Source organism: Bombina bombina, chromosome 1 (genome assembly GCF_027579735.1).
Source record: "Bombina bombina isolate aBomBom1 chromosome 1, aBomBom1.pri, whole genome shotgun sequence".
NCBI classification, from domain to species: domain Eukaryota; kingdom Metazoa; phylum Chordata; class Amphibia; order Anura; family Bombinatoridae; genus Bombina; species Bombina bombina.
This window is the reverse complement of record NC_069499.1, coordinates 215,943,639-215,968,220: the sequence shown is the minus strand read 5'-3', so window position 1 is coordinate 215,968,220 and position 24,582 is coordinate 215,943,639. Positions and strand designations below refer to the sequence as shown.

General features: G+C 37.8%; 1 protein-coding gene across 1 annotated transcript in view; it reads right to left on the bottom strand.

Moving 5' to 3' along the window:
• Nucleotides 1-24,582, bottom strand: part of RDH12 (retinol dehydrogenase 12) — an 85,460-nt gene that overhangs the window by 9,769 nt on the left and 51,109 nt on the right. The window contains exons 3-6 of the mRNA XM_053697843.1: nucleotides 11,689-11,844; nucleotides 10,170-10,274; nucleotides 7,710-7,919; nucleotides 4,100-4,289 (exon numbers count right to left, since the gene is read on the bottom strand). Coding sequence (XP_053553818.1) covers nucleotides 4,100-4,289; nucleotides 7,710-7,919; nucleotides 10,170-10,274; nucleotides 11,689-11,844 — 661 coding nt within the window. The remainder of the gene's footprint in view (nucleotides 1-4,099; nucleotides 4,290-7,709; nucleotides 7,920-10,169; nucleotides 10,275-11,688; nucleotides 11,845-24,582) is intronic.

Below are 24,582 nucleotides of genomic sequence, written 5' to 3'. Positions count from 1 at the left end.
TCAGAGGAATCGGGCTTCAAAATGCTGAGAAGCGCATATCAACGTAGAATCTATGCACAAACTTACTTCACCACCTCCATAGGAGGCAAAGTTTGTAAAAACTGAATTGTGGGTGTGGGGAGGGGTACATTTATAGGCATTTTGAGGTTTGGGAAACTTTGCCCCTCCTGGTAGGATTGTATATCCCATATGTCACTAGCTCATGGACTATTGCCAATTACATGAAAGAAATAAGTTTGTGTGGGGGGAGCAGAACAGACATAAAGGTAACGCTTATTATTCAAAAACTATAGTATTACGAGTCTGAATTTTGCAATTACAGCAAGCGATAGAGAATTCACACAGAAGACCTCACGAGAAGTAGTTGTCACTGACATTGTTGTGGGGTCCAAGGTGATTAAGAGAATTTGAAGTAAAGAAAGGAGTACTCATACCAAGTGATAAGCTATAGAATTTTGGAATTAAAAAACACTAAGCAGTGGGTCATACTTAAAATAAATCATTGCAATGTAGGTCTTATTCATTATTTTATAAAGGATTTTACCTTTTATTTATTTTCTTTTTTTTCTTTCACTTTATTTGTGCAATATCCATTACTTCCTGTCAAAGCCTCATAAGGGGGGACTGGGGTCTTCAAAAGAAGGCATATCTAAAAGAGGCTGAAACAATCATCTGGGGTGGCCTTTTCCCAAGGGCAGAGGAGAATTGCCTTGTATTTTGGGAAGCTACTCGCAGGTGATAACCAGGCCATAGAACAAGTCACTGAGCTGTTCGTTGGTGGCAGTTTGCTTCTCTTTCTGTATGTATATCTAACTAGCAGGGGGTGTCAATCAACCCGATCGTATTTGATTGGGTTGATTTCTGTCCGTCGCCTCCAAGCAGGCGGACAGGTTATGGAGCAGCGGTCATTAGACCACTGCTTTATAACTTCTCTTTCCAGCGAGCCTGAAGGTCTCGCCGGAAACACGGGCATCAAGCTCCATATGGAGCTTGATAAATATGCCCCATAGCATGTGATTTAAACAACTTTCCAATGTACTTCTATTTTCTAGTTTGTTTTGTTCTCTTGATATCCTTTGTTGAAAGATACATTGGTAAACTCAGAAGCTGCTTATTGATGGCTGCACATGTATGCCTCATCTTATTGGCTCACCAAGTGCATTCAGCTAGCTACCAGTAGTGTATTGCGGCTTATTCAACAAAAGGATACCAAGAGAATTAAGTGAATTATATAATAGAAGTAAACTGGAAAGTTGTTTAAAATTGTCTTCTCAATCTGAATCATGAAAATGTGGGGTTTTATGTCCCTTTAACCTTGGATAAACACCGCCATACCCACTTGACTAAAACTAGAAATTCTCCAAACTCCTGCCCTTTTTTAAAATCTCCTGCCTTTTTTAAATGTTTTGTAGATGATCCATTTATATATCCCATCTGGGGGTGTTATTGTAACAATGTATAGATTTGCTGATTTTTAAATAACATTGTGCTGATTTCCAGACCTCTAACCAAGCCCCACAGTGTCAGAAGTATTCTGGCGTCTACGGATTCAAGCTTGCTCCTGTTTGTGTAACGGGTCTTTTTATATGCAGGGCGGGAGTGTCTGCTCATCTTGATTTCCTAGCCCCTTTCACTGGGTGTCCCAGCCATACCTCATCAACAGAGCTAAACTGGGAGCTTCTAATGAAGTTTTTAAAAGCTTTTTTTTTACTGTATTTTTATATCAGAATGTGCGTATATTCTCCTTTATAGTAGTGTCGTTACATGCAGTTAGATGAAAATTGGTGTATACTGTCCCTTTAAAACGTTCATGATTCAGATAGGGCATACAATTTTACATTAACACTTTGAGGCACCAGTTCCTTCTGCACATGTGCAAGAGTTTACAATATATACAGATTATGTGTCTGATCGTCTTATGGCCTTTAGATGATACAGGGGACACAGAAATTACGCAAATGTGCGCTGGTATTACAAGTGAGGTACAATGTGAATGCGATCTCAGAAGCATTGTGCTCATGAGAACGCGCTTTAATAGACTCCAATTGGACAAGGCATGAGAGCAAGGCAAGGCAGTGGTGTTCAGCAAATTATATATATATATATATATATATATATATATATATATATATATATATATATATATATATATATATATATATATATATATATATCCCACTCAAAGGACTTCTTTAGATTAATTCAATGTGTTTAGATTTGCAACATTAGTTTGAGATATTGCTTTGGTATGAACCCTAGAGAACAGATTTATACTTCTGGATTAACAAATGTTATCATTGTGTGCGAGGCACATAACAATCTGAGTATATTATGCTGGAAACTTGCTATCTTCAGAAGTCATTTTGTTTCAGGTTTATTCTTGTCCTATTCTACAGGTAAAAAAACTGAATCACGGTTAAGGAGAAGTCTGAAGACATTTGTATCTATTGATTTTTTTACCTTTTCTATACAGGGTGAAGCTACTAAAGCATTACGTGCTGTTGCCAGGGCCGGACTTACATCTCAGGCGCCTGTAGGCACAGAAATCTAAAGCTCCCCCACCCAAAAAAATTATCACTTGCACAGATTTTACATCAGCCGGTAACACCCTCAGTGGGCTCAGTACCCACCCTCACACAAATCCAAACATGCTGTCTTCCCAGCGTATCTCACCACGCTCACAAACGTAATGACAGCACGCACCAGACGTTCCACTAAAGACAGGATGGAAAATCGGTGATAGCCGGTACTGACCCAGGCTGCCAGATAGATGATAATGTGATGTGTGTTATACGTGTGTGTGTGTTACACAGGGATGAGCCTAGGATACTTGCTGCCTAGGTGCAAAAATATTTGCACCCACCCCCACAGAATAAACATAGGACAAAAAATAAAATATAACTGCATAATTTCAATATTTTCATATGATATGCAATAATGATTTACCATCCATTACTAAAGACCTTGGCAAAGTGGCCAGTCATTTTTATTTTATAATAGATATTGGTCCACACTTCACCATCCTCCAGTAATAGTTATAAAATGTATTAAGCAATTAAATTAAAAATGTATATACTGAATATTAACACTGTTGCGCCTGGGTGAACTGCACCCGCGGAACCAGCGTACACCTGGTATTACAGCTGTATGTGCGACAGGCAGCAGCACGGCTCCCCTCTATAGAGGGCGCCTATAGGCACATGCCTACTAAAATCCGGCCCTGGCAGTTGCTCTGGACTTGAAAAACTATTGTTTTTGCCGAAGAAGAAAACATGTTTAACCATTTCCACACTGTGCTGAGCCGTTTTCCAGTTTTTACATGCCGCTCATATTTAGGCCCTAATGTAGGTCATTCAAGCTTTACCTTTTTTTTTTTTAAATGTATCATGTTGTGTAAGAAACCTGTGATAATAGGTTAAACATTTTTGTGTGTATGTGTCACCAGGTGATCGCTATTGTAATAGTAATTCATCTGATGTGAATAAATGGGCATTTATTTGATCTCCGCAAAAGGGCGTCCCATGAGCCTCTGTACAAAGTTACATGATTATACTGATTATACCCTGTTGACATAGTATCTACGTCCATTCTTCTGCCTCATGCTGTGATCCCGGCAGTCAGCTTTGACAGCCAAGACTGCATCCAGAGGCATAATGCATCTCACTTAATATGGTAAGAAAGAACTAAAGAAAAAGGGAACACTGAGAAGCTTTAACAACCATTTGCATCATGATTGTACAAGTGATATCTAAATTTCAGTAAGAAAACCCGCCCAAAAAAAGTTAACATTTTTTATTTGATCACATTTGGCAGTGAAATTAAATATACCAAAATGGGCGTAGATGAATAACTTGGGTTGTCTACTTAAATAAAAAATTATATATATATCAGGGATATCACCTCTTCATCAGACAGTGCTTGCCTGTACTTGGAGATACATACACACACACTGTCCATTTAACTTACATTTCACTATTCATTTTAGTTACTCTGACACATTTCCTTGAAATACTTTGGTAAACTTTTAAAAAATCATGGCAGTAAAACGAAAAACTTTCAACTCAGTGGTTTTTTTTGTTTTTTAGACTCCTGTACGTACCTGAAGTATTTTCCAGTGACGTTCTCTAGCTCCTCCGCTACTGCACAATAAATGCTTGTCTGAGCACCTTCCACGGGTGTCTTAACAAAAATAGAAAACAGCTTCCATAGAGAATTAAGTATAATGGAATGTCTGGTCAGCTCTGAGCCAACTGTGCCAGGGTGCAAAGCATTGACTGTCACTCCAGTACCTAAGTCAAGAGACAAAAAACAAACATCAGGTCACAAACAAAAATATTATAATAACATTCTTCATAAACGGATTGCCTATTACTCCTAGTAAGCCTACACATGGCTTTCAGTCAGGTAACAATTCAACCAGTGCACATAGAAATATGTACTATAATAAATCTATACCCCCAACTTATAGAACAAAGGTCAACCGTAATAATTTTAGCATTTCTCTTATAACCATTGTTCTTTCCGAACTACCCTTATTCTTCCCCTCCCCCGATTGATAAACTAAGCTCATGGAAGGACAAAGTCACCAGGGAATCCTTCATTTTTTTGGTCCTTAAAGGGACCCATAACACCTGTCTGCTAAAACTTCTTAAAACTAACTTATGAGCAAAAAAACCCCCAAGAAAACATGGATGTCTATGTGGTTTTTTTCAGCTTACCCCAACCTGTTCAAATAAAGTATTTAAATTACAATGGTGATCCAGAGCTTGATACTGCCATGTATTCCACCATATTGTAATGCGCGTTGCCACACAGCAGACTGAGTCACGTGAGGTGCACAGCATATTATTCTTATATATGCTTAGAGGAAACACATCTGATTCTGCAGTGCTCTCTCTGTGATGCAGAGCGTGCCCTGGAGTCTCAGATGAGAAAGTTGTACACAAACAGAGTTACTTATGTCAAAGTTTTATTGTGCAAAACGAACTTCCTAAACTAATCTGATCAATATATATCTTAAAATGTAATAATTTCTGTGGTTAGTTTACAATTATAAACATATAATCTGGCTCCCTCTCTTCCGGTCTCTCCTCAGAGCATTTATAGTACATACACGCTCAGGACAGGAAGTTTAAAACCTGTGGTGTACACTAAAAGGATTTTTTTTTTACTCATTCCACAATGTTAATTAATATTTTCCATCTGGATATTTTTTTCTATTTCAGTATATTTGTATTTTTTTAAATGATTATTTAGTGTCCGTTTTAATACAGCCAAGCCCCAGTTTGTGAAAAGTTATAAATTTGTTGCACTGCTCCCTGCTCCTCTCAGAATCTCTTGTTCTGTTGATCTCTGCACTCACTGTGTGCTACGGAGGATGGGGCAAGGATATCACAGCTGAGCTGAAGTGTGAATTGCTCCGGGCAGATCTAAGCCCGTGCACAGCTATTTGTTTTAGAACTGCTTCGGCTCTACCTCTGCTTTCTGTCTGTGACAGCTGAAACTAAATCACTGCAGTGACAGCAAACAGGTAAAAAAAAAAACGGAGTAGGGCTGCTATTTCACAGTGTAATTACATTAATAGTAGAATCTGGTTACCCCTTGAATATTAACCAATATAATAATTACAATTCAAAATAATTTAAAACACTACATTTAAAAAGTATTTTACTTGAGATGAGATTTTTTTTTGCATTGAGGGAGCAGTTGGAAATTGCATGGACTCAGCATGGACATACAAAAAACATAGTAAGTTGCACATTTAAAGTAAATATTTTTTTTGTTTATGTACAATGCTTTATTTTTTTGTTAATTCCATGTTTTACAAAGCTAATTGTGGCACAGATAGGCACTTAGGCAGAACTGATTCTTGCTCATTTCCTATTATAAGTTGTATGAGCTTATAGTATCATGTATCTACACTGTCCCTTTTATTTAGAACAACATGTTGAAAACTAATGCATTTCAACAGACACTGCAGCCCCTGCTCTGCATCTGCATCACAAATATAAATAACAGAATAATATGATGTGTGCATCACATGACTGCTGTGTGTACAATATGGCGGCATACATAGCAGCATGAATCTCTGGATCAACACTATAATTGAAATCACTCTACTTGAATTGTTTGCAGTAAACTGGATAGCCAGCATAGACATCTGTGATTAGTTGTTTTTTATTATTTAGTAGAAGTTAGTTTTAAGGAATTTTAGTAGGTGTTATGGTTCCCTTTAATGCTGCACTGAAACACAAAAAGCAGAACATCTAGAGCTGCTTCCAAATCTGGTAAAGTCATTTAGCGTTATAGAAGTAAATACTATTGCTGCACAAAGTAGTGAAATGATTCTAAGAAATAGGATTGCAGAATACCACAAACTGATGTTTTATGTAGTTACTATCATAAGGATGCCAAAATCTTTTAATTCTACAGACTGTACGGAAATATTTAAACACTAGTGGCTTGCCCTGAATTGTAGTTTTTACATATACTGTTACATTGCTTTATTATAGCTACACTTTTCTTTTCAGGCTCAATCTAATTTGTTAAGGTGGTAACCATATATTATATTGTATCAAATATTTACTTGATCAAATGTGCAAAGGAATAATCATTGTTGCTTGAAAAATACAACAGCCTGGACATTAAAAACAGGATAATGCATTCTGATCTATGATCAAGGGCTTATTAGAAGCAGAACATTACCACAATTCTTTATATGAATCAAATGAAATGTTTTATATATACACTTGTTACAATAAAGACAATTTTATTGCTGCAAATTCATGAGTCCTGTTTAAGTGTGGAGGAACCTCAATTTATGACAAGTGGGTACTATTTGTATGCATGGAAAACAACTGAACAGGAAAATGAAAATGTGTTCTTTACCGGCCTGGCTATATCAATTGTAAGTCTGTTTTGGCCAATTATTTCTATTGCAGAAGTTACCAAACTTCTGTCATTAAAGAAATCTACCACAGCAAAGTCATGCTGATAGTTGGAAATATGGATTTAAACAGGGGTGTACTGTGGATAGCTCATACTATAAGGCTCATTTACCTAGTTATATGCACGTGCTAAACTGGCCCAGTAACTTTTTGTCATTAGCTGTAACATACAGAGATTAAACATCTGCAGAACTTTATGGTCTACATATGCAAGAGCCATACTACTAGATGGAGAAATGTATACAAATGTTTTCCTGTGTCTGTCTAGCATTAAAGGGATATGAAACAGAGCAGAATGTAAAATGCTTTAATAATAAAAAAAGGACTGCATTATACTTTAATTATCCATGTTGCCCCCTCTGTTTCTAATTTAACTCTGAACAGTGTGGATTTTCCAATTCCACAACAACCCTATATAATAAATTGGCTGCAGCAGAGATAACAAAATGAAAGTGAGAGGCAGCATCTGCTCAAGTAATAAGTCTGGATTGGCTCTTACAAATAAGCCAAGTGGTTTGGGGCAGTTTGTTTGTTGAAAACCAACTTCAGCAAATAATGTTAAATGTATTCAGAACGTTTTTATACTTTACTGGTACTTTACTACAGGACTACAAAAAGTCTTGTCATAAGGTGTTTCAGTAGCTTTAATGCTGGTAAACGCTCATGTGAAGGAGTAAAACCACTATCCAGGTGTGTACATTAAATGCACACATAAAACCACGTATAATTAACTAAAGACCTGACAACCTTTGGAGAACTTACCTTGCAGTTTCCTGGCCAACTCTCGTGTGAACAAGATGTTTGCCAGCTTGCTCTGACAATAAGCCCCAGGGCTGAAGTAGCTCTTCAGGCTTTGGATATCATTAAACTTGATGGCTCCAAACAGATGAGCCAGAGAAGAGACATTAATAATACGAGCCGGTGATGACTGTTTCAGAAGGTCCAGCAGGAGGTAGGTTAAGAGGAAGTGTCCTACATATACACAAGACATGCATCATTAGTATAACTGTACATAAAACGCATATGGCAAAAAAGTGCATAAAGGAAACCAGAGGTAAATTACATTTAAAATACAATTTTAAATAAGGTATTAAGAATCCAAGAGACTTGGTTCGCTTGCTTTTTCCAGCACTTACCTACGCTTTTTATCTCAGTTATTGGCTTGACAATCACCACTGCACTTGATCATAGGCAGCTAATGGTAAAATGCTATTTTCCTTTTTAAAGGGTTATTGAACTTATTTCAGAAAAGTAAATGTAGTTTGTCGTTGGAGAAATATTTGTTTCATGTCTCTAATGATTCAGATAGAGAATACAATTTTAAACAATTCAATTTACTTCTATTATCTTATTGTCTTCATTCTTTAGATATTCTTTGTTGAAATTTTTTTTAGCAATGCCCATGGGTGAGCCAATCACACAAGCCATCTACGTGCAGCCACCAATCAGCAGCTACTGAGCCTTTTTAAGCATTTGTTTAATTCTCTTGACAGCCTTTGTTGTAAAGCATATTAGATAGAAGTAAATTGGAAAGTTGTTTAAAATTGCATGCTCTAAATCATGAAAGGAATCCATTTGGGTTTCATGTCCCTTTAATAAAACTATTGTGAAAAAAAAAAGCTTAGTGTTTTTTTTTCCGTTCTTTTTTTATTTGTATAGCAATTACAATTAATTTCCTTTACATCCCAGAGGATGAGTATTGCCACCAGGTTGTGAACAAGCATTTGCCAGTGCGGATAGTGACATTAATTTAAGATATATCTCTGGCTTTTACAGCTCGACAAGATGGAGATTCTATTATTTTATGCCCCATATATGTCCAACTCTTCATAAATTGAAATGCAACTATCTTATCTTGTTTATAAAGCTTTACTAAATCTATTGCTTAATTTAAATTAATTGCAAATTGAATGGTTTCATTTAAAGGTCTTTTAAGCCCATGCAGGCCGCCTCTTAGTGCATTTTATTAGCTTTTCATCGCCAGACATTGCTAGTTCTCGTGTGCCATATAAACAATGTGCTCATTCCTGTCGAGTTATTTATGAGTCAGCACTAATTGGCTAAAATGCAAGTTTGTAAAATAGCATTGAGATAAAGGGGCAGTCTGCAGAGTCTTAGATACTAAGTAATCAGAGTTAAAACTTGTATTAATATAACAGTGTTGTTTATGCAAAACTGGTGAATGGGTAATAAAAGGATTATCTATCTTTTTAAACAATATTATTCAAGTAGACTGTTCCTTTAAGAAGACAAAAATGCCACAATATCCGTTGTATTCTAACATGCAATGGGGGAGGATTTGACAAATCCTTAGGAGCAAAACAACCATGACTCCTACAAGTTTATGTCTGGCTCCTAACATTTCAGATTATTCAATAAATCTCTAAATACAAACATCTTAAAGGAACAGTCTACTCCAGAAATGTTATAGTAAAAAATAATAATCCCTTTATTACCCATTCTACAGTTTTGCATAAAAAACAGTTATATTAATACACTTTTTTACCTCTGTGATTACCTTGTATCTAAGCCTCTGCAGACTGCCCCCGTATCTCACTTCTTTAGATGCATTTTAAGCCAATCAGTGCTGACTCAATTAACTCCATATGAGTGAGCACAATGTTATCTATATGGCACACATGAACTAGCACTGTCTTCCTGAGAAAAATTGTGAAACTTTCAACAAATACCTAGAGAACAAAGCAAATTTAAGCATAAAACAAGAGATCAACTGTAACATTGTCTGTCTGTAGTCAACTGCACCTAATTGTAGCGTTTACATTTTATTTATCACAGTGGTATCCTTTGTTAAAAAGCTAACCTAGGTAGGCTCAGAAGCTGGGAGCTAGCTGATGATTGGTATCTGCACATATATTACTTTTGTGATTGGCTTACTGGTGTTTTCGGCTAGCTCCCAGTAGAGCATTGCTGCTACTTCAAGAAAAGAAAACAAGAGAATTAAACAAAAACTGATAATAGAAGTAAAACTGAAAATAGTTTACAAAACTGTATGATCTATCTGAATCATGAAAGACAATTGTGGATTTAATGTCCCTGATCCAGATGGTTGCTACTTATGAAGCCAGAATGAAGGAGACCCCAAATAAAAAGGCTTTTAAACCACAGATATTTCCCACCCCTACTTCTCCAACAAGTAAACATAAGTATGTTTATGGGCATACACAATGTTCCTGACATTTATGTAAGTTATTAATTGGTTACCAAAATGGTTGACTCCAATCTGCATCTCAAAGCCATCAGCCGTCTTGGTGTAAGGGCACATCATGACACCTGCATTATTAATCAGTATGTGGATTTTTTTCTCATCTATTGGGAGACAAAAATAAATAAAAAAGTAATCTTGGCTAAACACTTTTGTACTTATTATGCAGAGCTTAGGCCTCATGGGTAGCAACAAATATTATCTCACACAAATGACACTCTAATACATAGGTAAAATAATTTCTGTTGTACAGACAAGATATACACTAAAGTCATAGCCACAGTGATCCTGTACAGAAAATCCTGCCATTGTCTGGCACAGACTAACCAGGAAGATTTATTTTTTTACCACTTTTTTTTTTAAATGAGAAGACCAGTAGGCAATGCAATACATCTGTGTAATAATTTTGATAAAGATTGGTGCAGCAATTTTTTTTAATCCACTATGGGCTAGATTACAATTTGCATTAGCCAATCACGGTGGGCAACCTAAGTTCTCTCTTTCCCAGCAGTTCCGGGTAACTATTAACAGGCCACGCATGCGCTCTTATAGGCAATACTCGCATGCGCATTCCAATCCGGAGTTCCCTACCAGATGACACTGCTGTGGTCACATGACCGCAGTTAGTCCCGAGTTGGAGCCAGAGGCGCAGCATCAACACCAGTGAGTAAAGAGTGAGAGAGGCACTATATCAAATTTAAGTATTAAGGAATCTCCCCTAGATATACAAGCATTGTAAATAAGTACGCATGTGGCAACATTTTCAGAAGACCTAGCTAAAAAGTCTTCATGTATTGCTGTGCTCATGTGTGAGATATGTATTACAAATGTGCATGTATTGGTGGGAGTTAATTTATGCTAATATTTAGAAATCCATGGGCGTTTTATACAATTAGTAGGACAGCCTTTTTTGGTGGGCTGGCAATTGAGACGTCACAAAGATAAAAGAAATAGATTTTAATGTTCTTAGAAGCTTCGATTTTACAAAATAGTGATTTCACATTTATTCATTTATGTTCTGTAAATCGTGGTGCAAGTTAAAAACCGAGATTTTGAAGTTGACTTCAAAAAAATCTGCACTAAACACAACATAAATACATTAAAACAAACTGTTACACTCATAAACACTGATAAAAAGTATTCATAGAAATATAACATTTTATAAGGGTTAAAAAGGTATTTAATTGACTGCCTTGAATGCTGTTCATCTCTTTAAAGCCATGCACCAGAACAACCCCTTTCTGCTCAACACACTTTCCCACACCTCCGACTGCCCATGCACAGACTGTGCTCTGAGAGGGGGAGGGGCAAAAGTAGATGCCAGGTCTAGGTAAAAAACGTCCTGAAGATTGGTTCAGAAGTTTTGGCTGTAGGATCCTCTGTCTTCCCATTCAACACTTTTTTTTATTCATATTGTTCAGAACTATTCATCAATTTGAAAAACATTTAACAAAGAATTATTTATTAAACTATTGGTCAAATACACTATATAAATGTATTTGTTGTCTTCTACTATACCTTTGTGAATGTTTTCTGCAAATTCTTTGACTGATTTTGTGTTTGCCAAATCCAGTTTGCGAACAACAACTTGGTCATTTCCAGTAGACGCCCGGATTTCACAAGCGGCACCTTCGCCCCTCAGCACATCTCTGCAGGCAAGAATTACACGAGCTCCTAAAGAGAGAACAGATTACATTGCAATGAGATAATAAAGTTGTCAGCTGCCAGGATCTAGTAGACAAAAAGGGAGATCGGAGCGCCTAAAGAAATAACCAATCCAGCTGTAACTCAGAAAAAAACCTCAAGTTTGATTAGATAAAGTACACAAAACAGAAATGAGACAGCGCTTAAAGCTAGGATTAACGGTCAAAGAGGATACATCTATTCTCCATTTGATTTTAAGGCATATAACACAAGTACCATAATTCTGCCGCAGATCTTTTACAGCCAATGCATATTATTTTAGATTGACTTTTTACAGATATATTTTCTGAGAGACGTCCCAAAAATATATCTTTTATTCTGGTTTTAGAGTGCTTAATTTTTAATATGATTAAATAAATATTCATTATATATTTGTACAACCTGTATCCTCTTTGACCGTTAATCCTAGCTTTAAGCACCATCTTATTTCTGTTTTGAGCTGCCAGGATCTAGAAATACCAAACCAGTGACATTTTATGCACTTTATTGATAACCTTTCCTACATCTTAGATTTAAGAGTTTATAGGTGTGAGAGCCTTTAGTATTTAGGTAAAATTACAGCAGGGCTTTAGTACATTGGTAAAAACACGGCCAGGCACTGATCACTTGCCATAAATAATTAATAAGCTATTGTTTGTAAACAATTATTTGGCCTATAATTACTGTAAATTACTTTGAAACCTAGACATATGGGGTATTCCTAAATTCAGGATAAAATAATTTATGGAGGTATTTTTCTTTGGCTACACTACGTTTGTAGAGATTATAAAGAATGCTTTTTTTTTTTTTTTATGGGTACACTTAAGAGCGTGGATAATTATGGTGAAACTAAGAGCAAAAATGCCAAAATGATCTTTGTCATTTAAGCAACTGGGAAAAACCTTTGTCCTTAAAAAGGGACAGTAAAGTCAAAATTAAATTTTAAATGAGTTTACTTCCATTACAAATTTTGAATTGTTTGTTTGATATCCATTGTTTAAATTAAACCTAGATAGGCTGATAAGATCTGAGGAGCGTGCATGCATCTTTAGCAGCAGTGATTGCAACTATTTATAACAGTACTATAAATAATGCTGCAAACACTGCTGCCGCATGGCAAAAGAGAAGTGCAAGCTCCTGAACTCACCTAGGATTACTCTTTAACTGCTGAGACATTTTACCCCTGTGCTGAGCTGTTTTTAGATGCTACTCACATTTAGGCCCTACTGTAGGCCATTTTTCAGCGAGATACATACATACATCTATATCTCTTTGTTTTCAGGAGACCCAACAGATTCAAATTATACCATTTAAAGAAGGGGTTATCCACATAAATAAGGGCTTTTCTGTATAGTTATGTAACTGTGGTCTGCACATAGGAGCTCCCATTAGCCTCTGTGCAAATAAATGCACATTTATTCACGCCAGGTAATCACCATTACCAAAGTGATCCCTGGTTAGTAAAACTTATATAGGGCTTTATTTTTTAATGGATTAGGGGCTTTAAAACAAGAGGTCTTGGTCTCTAGGTCTTTTTGATGGCCTGTTAGAGGGGTTACAGTATATGTTGCACGTAAAGGGATAGAAAGGACAAAATTGAAACGTGCACGGGTGCATTTCAGTTTTAAATGGAGGCACTTCAGCAATATACATCCATTAGAAAATTGCTTCCAGTAAAAGTGATTACGGTTTTTCAGCAACATATGCTGTGAGGGCCCGTGCACCAGTATGGTGTGTATTGCTTCTGAAGGCCTAATTTAGGTCATACAAGCCACTGCCGACTCTGAGAAGGTTTGGTGTTTGCATATTACATTTTTGCCCTTTCAATCCCTTTAAGCCCTCTTCCCAGCACTTTTGGGTTTCTGGGGCTTGGATTCCCCAGGCAATACTGGAACCCTAGACCACGTGGAATTAAGGTAAGAGTGCTGGGAGGGAAGGGGACGCACAATGAGCTCTGAAAGGTGAGTAGACTGTCCCTTTATGTATGTTTTAAACTTCTTCATTCCAAAATTGTGATCTATAATTGTACATGTGAAATAACTTTACCATAAACAGAATAGGAATCAATTTTTCCATTAGACATTTTCTATTATAACACTGCTCAACAGTGAAAATGTTTGACTTGAAAATATTTCCAATTGATTTCAGCATGCGCAAAACTAATATGACATTTAAATCGCTCAGATATAGCCCAAGGGTAATGAGAAAGCGGCTTGGGAAGCTTTTAAAAAGGGTCTTGTGCATGTCTTCTTGTGTAACCTGAAGAGATGGAAACTGTGTTGATCTTGTGAACAACCATCTAGAAATGTAACAAATTAGGTTGCAACATGTCAATCAAAATCCATTTTTGACTCATCTGCGGTGCAGCGAGTGATGAGCACGGTGAACGGTTCCACCAAGACACTTTAGTAATGGAATGAAGATATCAGGGTAGATGAAGCACTTCTATGCTTGCTGACTACTGTTGGACAGCGACAAGAGATGCTCCAGAAGAGGAGTACAAGCTACAAGCAAAGAGAAGGTGCTCTCATGAATAGGTCTCTATTTCAGATTCTTTCAATTGCTGTAGGTTTCATTTTGTTTTATTTGTGACTGATCGAATGAAAGCATCTTTCATTTATGTGGTATCAAGAAAATATCAGATTGTTGTAATATTGCTTTTCACTAGGACTATAATACTGAAGCGCAAGTAATGGATCTCAAAAACTAGAGCTAATAAAAAAAAAAAAATCTGAAGTCATATCTTTTTCAAGACCCAAATTAGTAAAGTATGACTATTTTTAGTAAGTGGTAAAAATATTTTTTGTTGAACAGTTAAATCACCTGTGTTTAATCTTTCAGACAGACAATCTGTTTATATAGGTCTTCTATAATACAGTGGATATAAAAAGTCTACACACCCCTGTTAAAATGTGAGGTTTCTGTGCTGTAAAAAAATGGAGACAAAGAAATAATTTCCGAACTTTTTCCACCTTTAATGTGACCTATAAACTACACAACTGAATTGAAAAACAAACTGAAATCTTTAAGGTGGAGGGAAGTATACAAAAAAACTAAAATAAATGTGGTTGCATAAGTGTGCACACCCTCTTATAACTGGGGATGTAGTTGTGTTCAGAATTAAACAATCACATTCAAAACCATGTTAAATAAGAGTAATCACACATATGCCATAATTTAAAGTGCCTCTGATTAACCCCGAATAAAGTTCAGCTGTTCTAGTAGGTCTTTCCTGACATTTTCTTAGTCGCGTCCTACACAAAAGCCATGGGGCCCGATCCTATATGCAGCGTCGCCGGCAACGCCAACTATTGCGCTGGTTTGGTATGACATATACGGCGTAACCTAGAAGTTACGCTCGTATATTTCACCCTTCGGCCGTAGTTTTTTGGCCCATAGACTGATATATCAAACCCGCGCAGTTTGGTATCCAATATACAGCGTAAGGACTTACGTGTCGAAAATGGAGAAATCTTACTCCATTTTCACCTCGCCACAAAATGCAGGTGTAGTAAGCCTTATGCTGAGTATTGGAGCCCCGTAACTCCCTAAACTGCCTGCAAAATAAAACCTAACACATGCGCAATGTCTATCTACCTGTCAACCGCGATCCCTAATAAAGTGTTTAACCCCTAAACCGCCACTCCCGGACCCCGCCTCCACCTACATTATATGTATTACCCCCTAATCTGAGCCCCCTACCCCGCCGCCACCTACATTAACTATATTACCCTCTAATCTGAGCCCCCTACCCTGCCTCCACCTACATTAACTATATTAACCCCTAATCTGAGCCCCCTACCCCGCCACCACCTACATTAACTATATTAACCCCTAATCTGAGCCCCCTACCCCGCCGCCACCTATATTAAATATATTAACCACTAAACCTAAGTCTATCCCTAACACCCCCTAACTTAATTATTATTGAAATAAATCTAAATAAAATTATTATTAACTAAATTATTCCTATTTAAAATGAAATACTTACCTATAAAATAAACCCTAAGATAGCTACAATATAATTAATAATTACATTGTAGCTATTTTAGGGTTTATATTTATTTTACAGGTAACTTTGTATTTATTTTAACTAGGTACAATAGCTATTAAATAGTTAATAACTATTTAATAGCTACCTAGTTAAAATAATTACCAAATTACCTGTAAAATAAATCCTAACCTAAGTTACCATTACACCCAACACTACCCTATCAATAAATTAATTAAAAAAACTACAATGATCTCAACTAAAATACAATTAAATACACTAAACTATATTACAAAAACAAACAAACACTAAATTACAAAAAATAAAAAAAAAAGGATTACAAGATTTTTAAGCTAATTACACCTAATCTAAGCCCCCTAATAAAATAAAAAAGCCCCCCAAAATAATAAAATTTCCCTACCCTAAACTAAATTAAAAAAGTAATCAACTCTATTACCAGCCCTTAAAAGGGCCTTTTGCGGGGCATTGCCCCAAAGTAATCATCTTTTACCTGTTAAAAAAACATTACAACCCACCACCCACACACCCCTACTCTATAACCCACCCGATCCCCCCTTAAAAAAAACCTAAGTCTAACCCCCAAGTGCTCCTGACCTGTCCTGAAGACCGGCGGAGAAGGTCCTGTTCCAGCAATGGGAAAGTAGAGTCGGCAGTAAAGACAGCCAAAAGACTACTGCAAATAGCTGTGACTTCTCGAAATGATCCTTATCTAGCATTTTTGGATGATCGCAACACACCAACACAAGGCATGGATTGCAGTCCTGCTCAAAGACTGATGGGTCAAAGGACCAAATCATTACTTCCAATGAGAGGGAGTCTGTTAATACAGGATCAAGTGATTAATGACAGGCACCAAATCTTTTGCAGAAAGCAGCGCTCATTGCAAGCTGCTCAATATAACAAGGGAGCCAAAGACCTGCAGCCTCTAAATGTTGGTGAACAGGTGTGTGTACAACCGCAAACAAACCAGGGAAAAAGAGTGGCGGAAGTCTTGCCTAAGAGCTCCTGTAGGAATTAGGTCATATGAAGTGGTAACAGAGTCAGGACAGGTCCTGAGGAGAAATAGGAGGCATCTGAGAGGCACTGGACGCTACAGGCCTCCAGCAAGGACCCAAACTAGCACCCAAGAGGAGTCCTATATTGAGAATACAAACCGGCCATTAATGACAAATAACTCAGAAGAAGAAGGACAAGAAGAAACAAACAGTGAAATATCAGACATGGACAGACTGCAGGATGATAACAGAGTCCTGTCAGAACAACCACAGGGATCCAGAAACACCCATACTAGAAGTGGGAGATGTATCCGAAAGCCAGAATATCTAAATGACTGACTATGTGGACTAATATTTAGCACCAATAAAGACTGCATCTCAGGATCCATATTCATACAAGAATTAAAAGAGATAGTTTTTGCCATTTCCCCAAAAAGGGAAAAGATGTATCAATATGTATGGAACCAAAAAAAGATAGTGTTTGGTTCCAGGGGGAAGTTTAATATGTTACACTGGAGTGCAAATAGTTAGTTGATGAGCAAGGCAGTCACACAGACATTAACTGTAACAAGAGCTGAAGTTTATGCATTCTGTTATAAGATGTTCTTTTAATAAATTTGTTAAAACTGCAACTGGAGTCTGAGAGACTATCTTATAAACAGCAGCTTTATACAGTTGCAACCAGCTAGCCTGTCTGACCTTAACCACTGACTGTTTATGTATCATTGTCTGGACTAATAATCTGCCTCTGTCTAAGCAAGGATATTATTTATGTCGAAATAAAGGATTTCATTTTGAACCTAGCACTTTTAGCATTGTGTTTTTAAAACTAGTATTTTTTGATGAAAGCTTTTACAAATTTCGTTTTTTAGCAATTTCCTTTGAAAATGGAAAACATATGTTTTAAAGTTAAACAAGCTTAATATTTATTTTATTTCTGTAAGAAAATATACAATACATCGTCCAGCAACAAAGGATAACTGACTGGAGCTGCTTCAGGCAATCAATTAGATAACTTGTTAGTCATCAAGTAAACTTGCGTTTTCCTTTCAGGTGTCAAGCATTAGAATCTCTCTCTATATGCATAATAATCTGCATAGATCTGTTCCACTGCAAAGCTAAAAATACAAACATACTGTCAAGTTTTTTTGAGATATTACAAACAGTATTCCATATGATGTGGCAGATTCTCTACTATAACTGATTTTTCACTACAAACCTGTAACTGTACTTGCTGGTCAGGATGTGTCTGTATGTTTATGTGTGTGTCTGTATTAATGTGTGTCTGTGTATGTATTAATGTGTCTCTGTGTGTTACTGTTTGGGTGAGAGTCTGTGTGTTAATGTGAGTGTCTCCATTTGTAATTCTGCGTTTGTGTGTGGGCACACTTTCTAGTAATTTTCCTGATAAAAAAAAAAAAAATGTTATGAGGGGGGCCCCCGAATAATTGTTTAGTAAGGGGCGGCCCTTACTATAATTTTACATGCTGGCATTATCAGGAGAGTATAATGCTAGGACAACATTCAATAAGAGAAAATGAAATGTTCCTCTCAAACAGGACCATAAGTTGACATTAAGGACAGGTCAGATCATTTGTAAATGGTGGAAGTAAACAAAACTTCTGCTGCAAACAGCGACCTAAAAGCTTATTAATATTTTATCTTCATATGTGGAAACAAAAATTCCTGTCTTGGAGGTACTGCATTGGTATCTATACTCATGATGCCCCATCAATGATCTTCAGTTTGCTTTTTTCCATAAAAAAAAAAAAAAAAAAAAAGTACTTTAGTATTAGAAAGGTGATGGCATCAAAAGCTCTTTGAGTTACAAGAAATCAAATTAACCTAACGTGCCTTCCACTGGCGCTCCGCCAGGCACGCCCACATCCTTAACCTCTCCCCATACCTGAGGAGGTACCCAAAATAATTATATAAACTTAGCGGCTAGCACCCCGCAACAGCTGCGGCAACCACTTACCAAAGGGGGAGGGAGGGCGCTTCTCTTCACAGGTCTTCTCTCCTGCTCAGCCAACCGAGTGAGCAACAGCTCACGGAACCACGCCCCTATGCCTAGAGTGAGGTCATTGGCCCCTCCTCTCATAGGCATTCCTACGGGGCCCGATTGACCACACATCTAGGCAGTATTATAATAAATAAAGACACAGACACAAAAGCTGGGGGGAAAAGGCTGCAGCCCGCATTTATTATTTAAATTAATTGTATTAAAACATTAACATTAAAAGGTGCTCGCCAAATTAACCTAACGTGCCTTCCACTGGCGCTCCGCCAGGCACGCCCACATCCTTAACCTCTCCCCATACCTGAGGAGGTACCGAAAATAAGTATATAAACTTAGCGGCTAGCACCCAACCACTGCTCAAAAACCCTTCGAGCCATAAACCCAAGATCATTACCTCCTACATGAATGATTAAGATGTCAGGTGGGTGAAAAAGCCTAGCCCAACTAATCACTTTACTTAATAGCTGCTCCCACTTCATACCCCCCTAATACCGAACCATTTAATTAAGATCTCCTCAGAAGAACAGCTAAGTTGCATCCCTGATTCTCTGACTGCTGCCACTTTCCTTGCCCAATATATATATAAGTGTCCCACGATCCAACAATGAAGGGGACCTGCCAAAAGATAAAACTAACTATAACTTATAAGCAAGATCTGGTCTAACATATAACTTGAAGCAATCAGATCTCCATCTTCCAATCTTTTTAACTGTACCAACATTCAACCCAGAAACACTCGCTTCAGTTGCTGCCCCAATCCTAAAAGAATGACAACCAAATTCTTTACTATCCAAACCAATCATTTCCAAAGCCTTCCTCACCCCTGATTCAAATTGAAAACGGGATAACGGGATAAAGAAGTCCCATCCTCATGAACCAATAACGGAATACGATTGATACCACCTCTGACCGATAGAAAATCCCTAACTGCCGTCACCGGGCAGCACCAACCCCCAATTTCTTTCAAGCAAATCCAACAACCTTTACCCGTTTGGTCAGTCTTTGATTTTCTCAACCATAAAAGCACTTTGTATTATAAGGATGTTGTGTTGAATCCGCACAAACCACCCACACTCCAACGGTTAGAGGAAACCAACTCTGAAACCCTAAAAGCCCCGAAAAAGGCCATCAAAAAGGCAACTCTAAATAAAAGAACTTCAAATTGGGAAAAACAAATCACAGGAAGAACATTAACAATCCTAACCAATACTGAAAAAACCAAGGGCCTCCTATTATCTACAGAAACCTTACCCCTAATTAAGCTTCTAACAGCCATTCGCACGCTAAATTTCTTTGACAAATCGACCCAACCTAAGAGGTTAAACAAGAAGGATAACGCTGCCATATTCCTCTGAACCACAGACTTAGACATATTCCTCTCACTCCATTCCTCAATCCAATCCAACAACAAAAACTCCTCCTTATTCCCGTCAAAAACAGCTAATTTATTTAACCATTGCTCCCACACAGATAGGTAAGCCTTCCAAGTACTAGGAGCTAAGACTCCCCTCACCGACCTCAACAGCCTAGAAAGTTCAGGTACCACATTTCCTCCGGGCAAGGAGAACCGATCCCATCCGCATCTGGCACTGCCTCCCGGGATCTCCACCACTGAAAACGAGAAAGAGCGTCAGCCCCAACATTCTCTTTTCCAGGAACATGAATAGCTCTGAAATAGACATTATGCTTCATACATTCAAAAACAAACATCCTGAGCAACCCAATCACTGGCTTAGAACTGGATGATAGGCGGTTGATGGCAAAAACAACCCCCATGTTATCAGAATGAAAAACCACTTTTATATTCTCACATTCGAAACTCCAAATTTTTAAAAGCTACCACCAGCGGAAATAATTCCAGAAATACAAAATTTTTCGTTAAACCCGCAGACGCCCAATACTCAGGCCAAGCACCAGCGCACCATTTCTTCCCAAATAGGGCTCCAAAACCATGCGCCCCCGAAGCATCAGTAAAATCTCACTACTTAAAATCTCTGGAGCTTGAATTAAGGATTTACCATTAAAATCCTTTAGGAAAGCCTTCCAAACTTTCAAGTCTTCCTTCACCTGTACTGACAAACGAATCCTAAAGTGGGGAATTTTAACTCCCACCGTAGATAAAGATAAACGTCTGCAAAAAACCCTTCCAACCGGAATGATTTTACAAGCAAAGTTCAGCTTACCAACTAAAGACTGAATTTCCCTTAAGGAAAGCTTTTTCCTTGAAAGGGCCGAATCAATTGAAGACACCAAATCCTGAATTTTATCCAAGGGAAGTCTGCATTCCATAGAAACATCATCAATACAAATGCCCAGAAAACTGATCACAGAATAAGGGCCTTCAGTTTTTCCACTAGCAACAGGGATCTCAAATTCCCTAGCTACCGACATAAAAGAATCCATCAGAATTTGGCATGCATTACGCCCTTCAGGACCCACAAAAAGAAAATCATCCAAATAATGAATAACCGATGATAAAACCGAAATCTGTTTGTCTAGAGTGACTACCCATTCTATGAAACAACTACATTTTTCAAAATAAGAACAGGAAATGGAACAGCCCATAGGCAAACACAAGTCCACAAAATAAAAGCCATCAATAAAACAGCCCAATAAGGGATGACAAGAAGGGTGAACGGGTAAAAGCCTGAATGCCGACTCAATATCCACTTTCGCCAACAAGGCGTTAGGACCTGCATCCCGAAGCAAATCTAAAGCCTTCTCAAAAGACGTGTATCTGACTGCAGATAACTCTGGATCAATCCCATCATTAACCGAAAAACCTTTCATGAAGGACAAATAATGAATCAATCTAAATTGATTTGGATCTTTCTTGGGAACAACGCCCATAGGAGAAACTCTTAAATTCTTAAAAGGAGGGACAGAAAAAGGGCCCGCCATCCTCCCCAAAGATATTTCCTTCTGGATCTTTGACCACACCACTTCAGGAAAATCCAATGCAGACTTCAGGTTCCCAGCAAAAACAGATACAATCCTCTCATGAAAGGGGATATAAAACCCGTCAGAAAAACCCTTCAACAAAATCTCAGAATCAAGCTGCTTAACCTTTCGTCTACCGTACAATTTTAACCACGGCGCCATCTTTTCGACTTTCACTGGCATCCTGGCTTTGAACATTATCTCTTCTTGTGAAAGATTTACCTTTTTTGAAACACTTTGCACTTGAAGGATTCCTCCACAAAAGGACCATTCATGCTTGTATTTACAAGCTGTCAAATTTACAGGCCCCTTCATTAAATTGGAAACACTTACACCACTTACCCTGGTAATTGCAATGAGTGTATGATATGCTATATTATTCATATAAGGCATCCTTAGCTACTACACCATTTTGGTCTTCACATAAACCCCTGCAAAGTACTTAGGAGGAGACAGGGGCCTCCCAGGGCTGCGGACTAATTAAGTTTGACCTACTAATCTTACACCCCTAATGATGAGGCTTAGTTTTAAAGGCAGCCATGTGGTCTATTTTTATTCCTTTCCTGCTACAAATCCACTATAAGGTTCATTTCCTTAACTTTGCTGGGTCCCTAGACCCTGTAGATCTTCTCAGGGTTTTCAGTAATTTCCCTGTACAGTCTGCGGCAGAGATAGTACACACAATATATAAAGTCTGTCATATATTTGATAGTATTCCATGGAGGCCCTATGCAGAGCGTTATTAATGTGGGTGTCGCTACTGAAGTTAGTATTTGATGCAAGGCCATATGAGCGGCTACCATAATGCTTTATGTGTAAAATATCTGTGGTCCTGGAGGGGCCCGGCTCCTTTTGAAAACGGGTATACTTGAATATAGGTATGCTACTAATTCTGAGGGACAGCTACTGTTAGATATAGGGCCATATAAGTTGCTAGCGCAACACTATCTATATAAAAATCGAGAGGTCCATGAGTGGCTCTGACTCTCTCGAAATTGGGGTTTCCCAATACTACAGTTTATAGAATACCCCCATTTATGTTGTCTTATTACGTGCTGCGCTGCGCAACTTTAGCTTATGTCACAAATATCTCAGGATTCAGCTGCTAAGGAGTTAATTCTGTGTAGCTTGCACTCAAAACAGTTATTTGTTTTCAAGAAGAATTGTGTTTGTATTTTCTTTGAAGTGCCAGAACCCCCTAAATAGCCACCAAATGTTAGTGTGTATGCATTGGGTCATAAAGTCACTGAAACTCTTAGTCGCAGAGATACACAGGATAAAGTTTATGGCTTAAGCTGTCAATAGAATGCCTGATGCAAAACAGGCTCTTCATTACAAAAACTGACCAGGTCACTGACAGGACATTGGTATATTATGTACATATGTGGGTTAAAGCTGTTATAACCTAAAGGCAGGTAAATATGACAACCTATGGCATATTTGATATCAAACCGGTTCTCCCAATAAAACTAAGAGGTTCTAAATATGTAAATATAGAAATTTCTTACCTAGCAGGAATGATAATGGGTTGTATAAATTCAGGCAAGAAATTAGTCTATTGAAGGTTGTAAAGACAGGGGGGTTTCTTAGCCCGCCCAGGAGGGTGTGGTTAAGCAACCTAATCTCTGAAAAGTAGGGTTTAAGAATCTTATTTTTTAACAATAAGATTGTCATTCTTACAAGGGGAGCTGCTGTACAGAAGTAAGGAGCCATCATTTTCATGCCAGCCCCTGGCGCAGATCTTGAAGACTAGGAAAGTATTCAATTCTGTTTTTCTCCTTTTTATTTTAAAATACTGTTTGCGTGTGTAATTTTATATTATTAATGCATTGTGCATAATATTTTTGGCATAATAAATAATTCCTTTATTAAGTTTGGCCTTTGTCTAATAATTGAACCACTTTACTGAAAGAGACTGGAATATTAGAACTGTATAATTTTAGGTTATTTTCTGCTAAATTGTATTTCTAGAGTTAATGTGTAAAGTCTGGGGTTTTCCTTAAGATTTTCCCTTTAATAAATTTTAAGTGGTGGCAGCATTTGAGCTATAGGTGACAGAAAAGGGGGCTGAAAACCCTTTCTGTGCCAAATAAGTGACTGGTGCAGGGTTGGATAACCTTGGTTCGTCACAAATTGGTGGACAGCGGTGTAGATAAATTTTTTTATTATTAGATTTTAGTGCTTGTGGATTTGCTAGCGTGGAAATCCCGGTACTAAAAGAGATTGTTTCTTACAATTTCCAAAGGCTAAAACTCAGTGCATTATATAGTGACACATTGCAAACAGTCCCCTTCCCTATTCTCTGTTGTTCTTTTCTATTTTATTTTTGCTATGGAGGCATACGAGCAGCGATCTAAAGAGGCACTTATACTCCTATGCCAGGAGCGGGATATTCCAACACGTTCAAAGAACAAAGATTTACTAATACAAGCTCTTGTTGAATATGATAACAGCCAAATCACACCAGTTGAGGTCTCAGGAGAGATGTCTGCAGCTGGGGGCAGCGATTCATCAGAATCTGGGGATCCCTTGGACTGTTATTTGCAAACTGTTCTTAAACATATGGGCTCAGTGGATGCAAGTTTGCGCATGGAACTGATTACAAAGTTTTATGAAAGACAGGCTGCTGAACGACAAGCTGCTGTGGCTGAGAGACAGGCGTCTCTGGCAGCTGAGACACAGGCTGCTGAACGACAGGCAGAGAGAGAGTATCAGCTACAGCTTGCACGGTTGGAGAGAGGGATGGTCTCACCTGTTAGTGA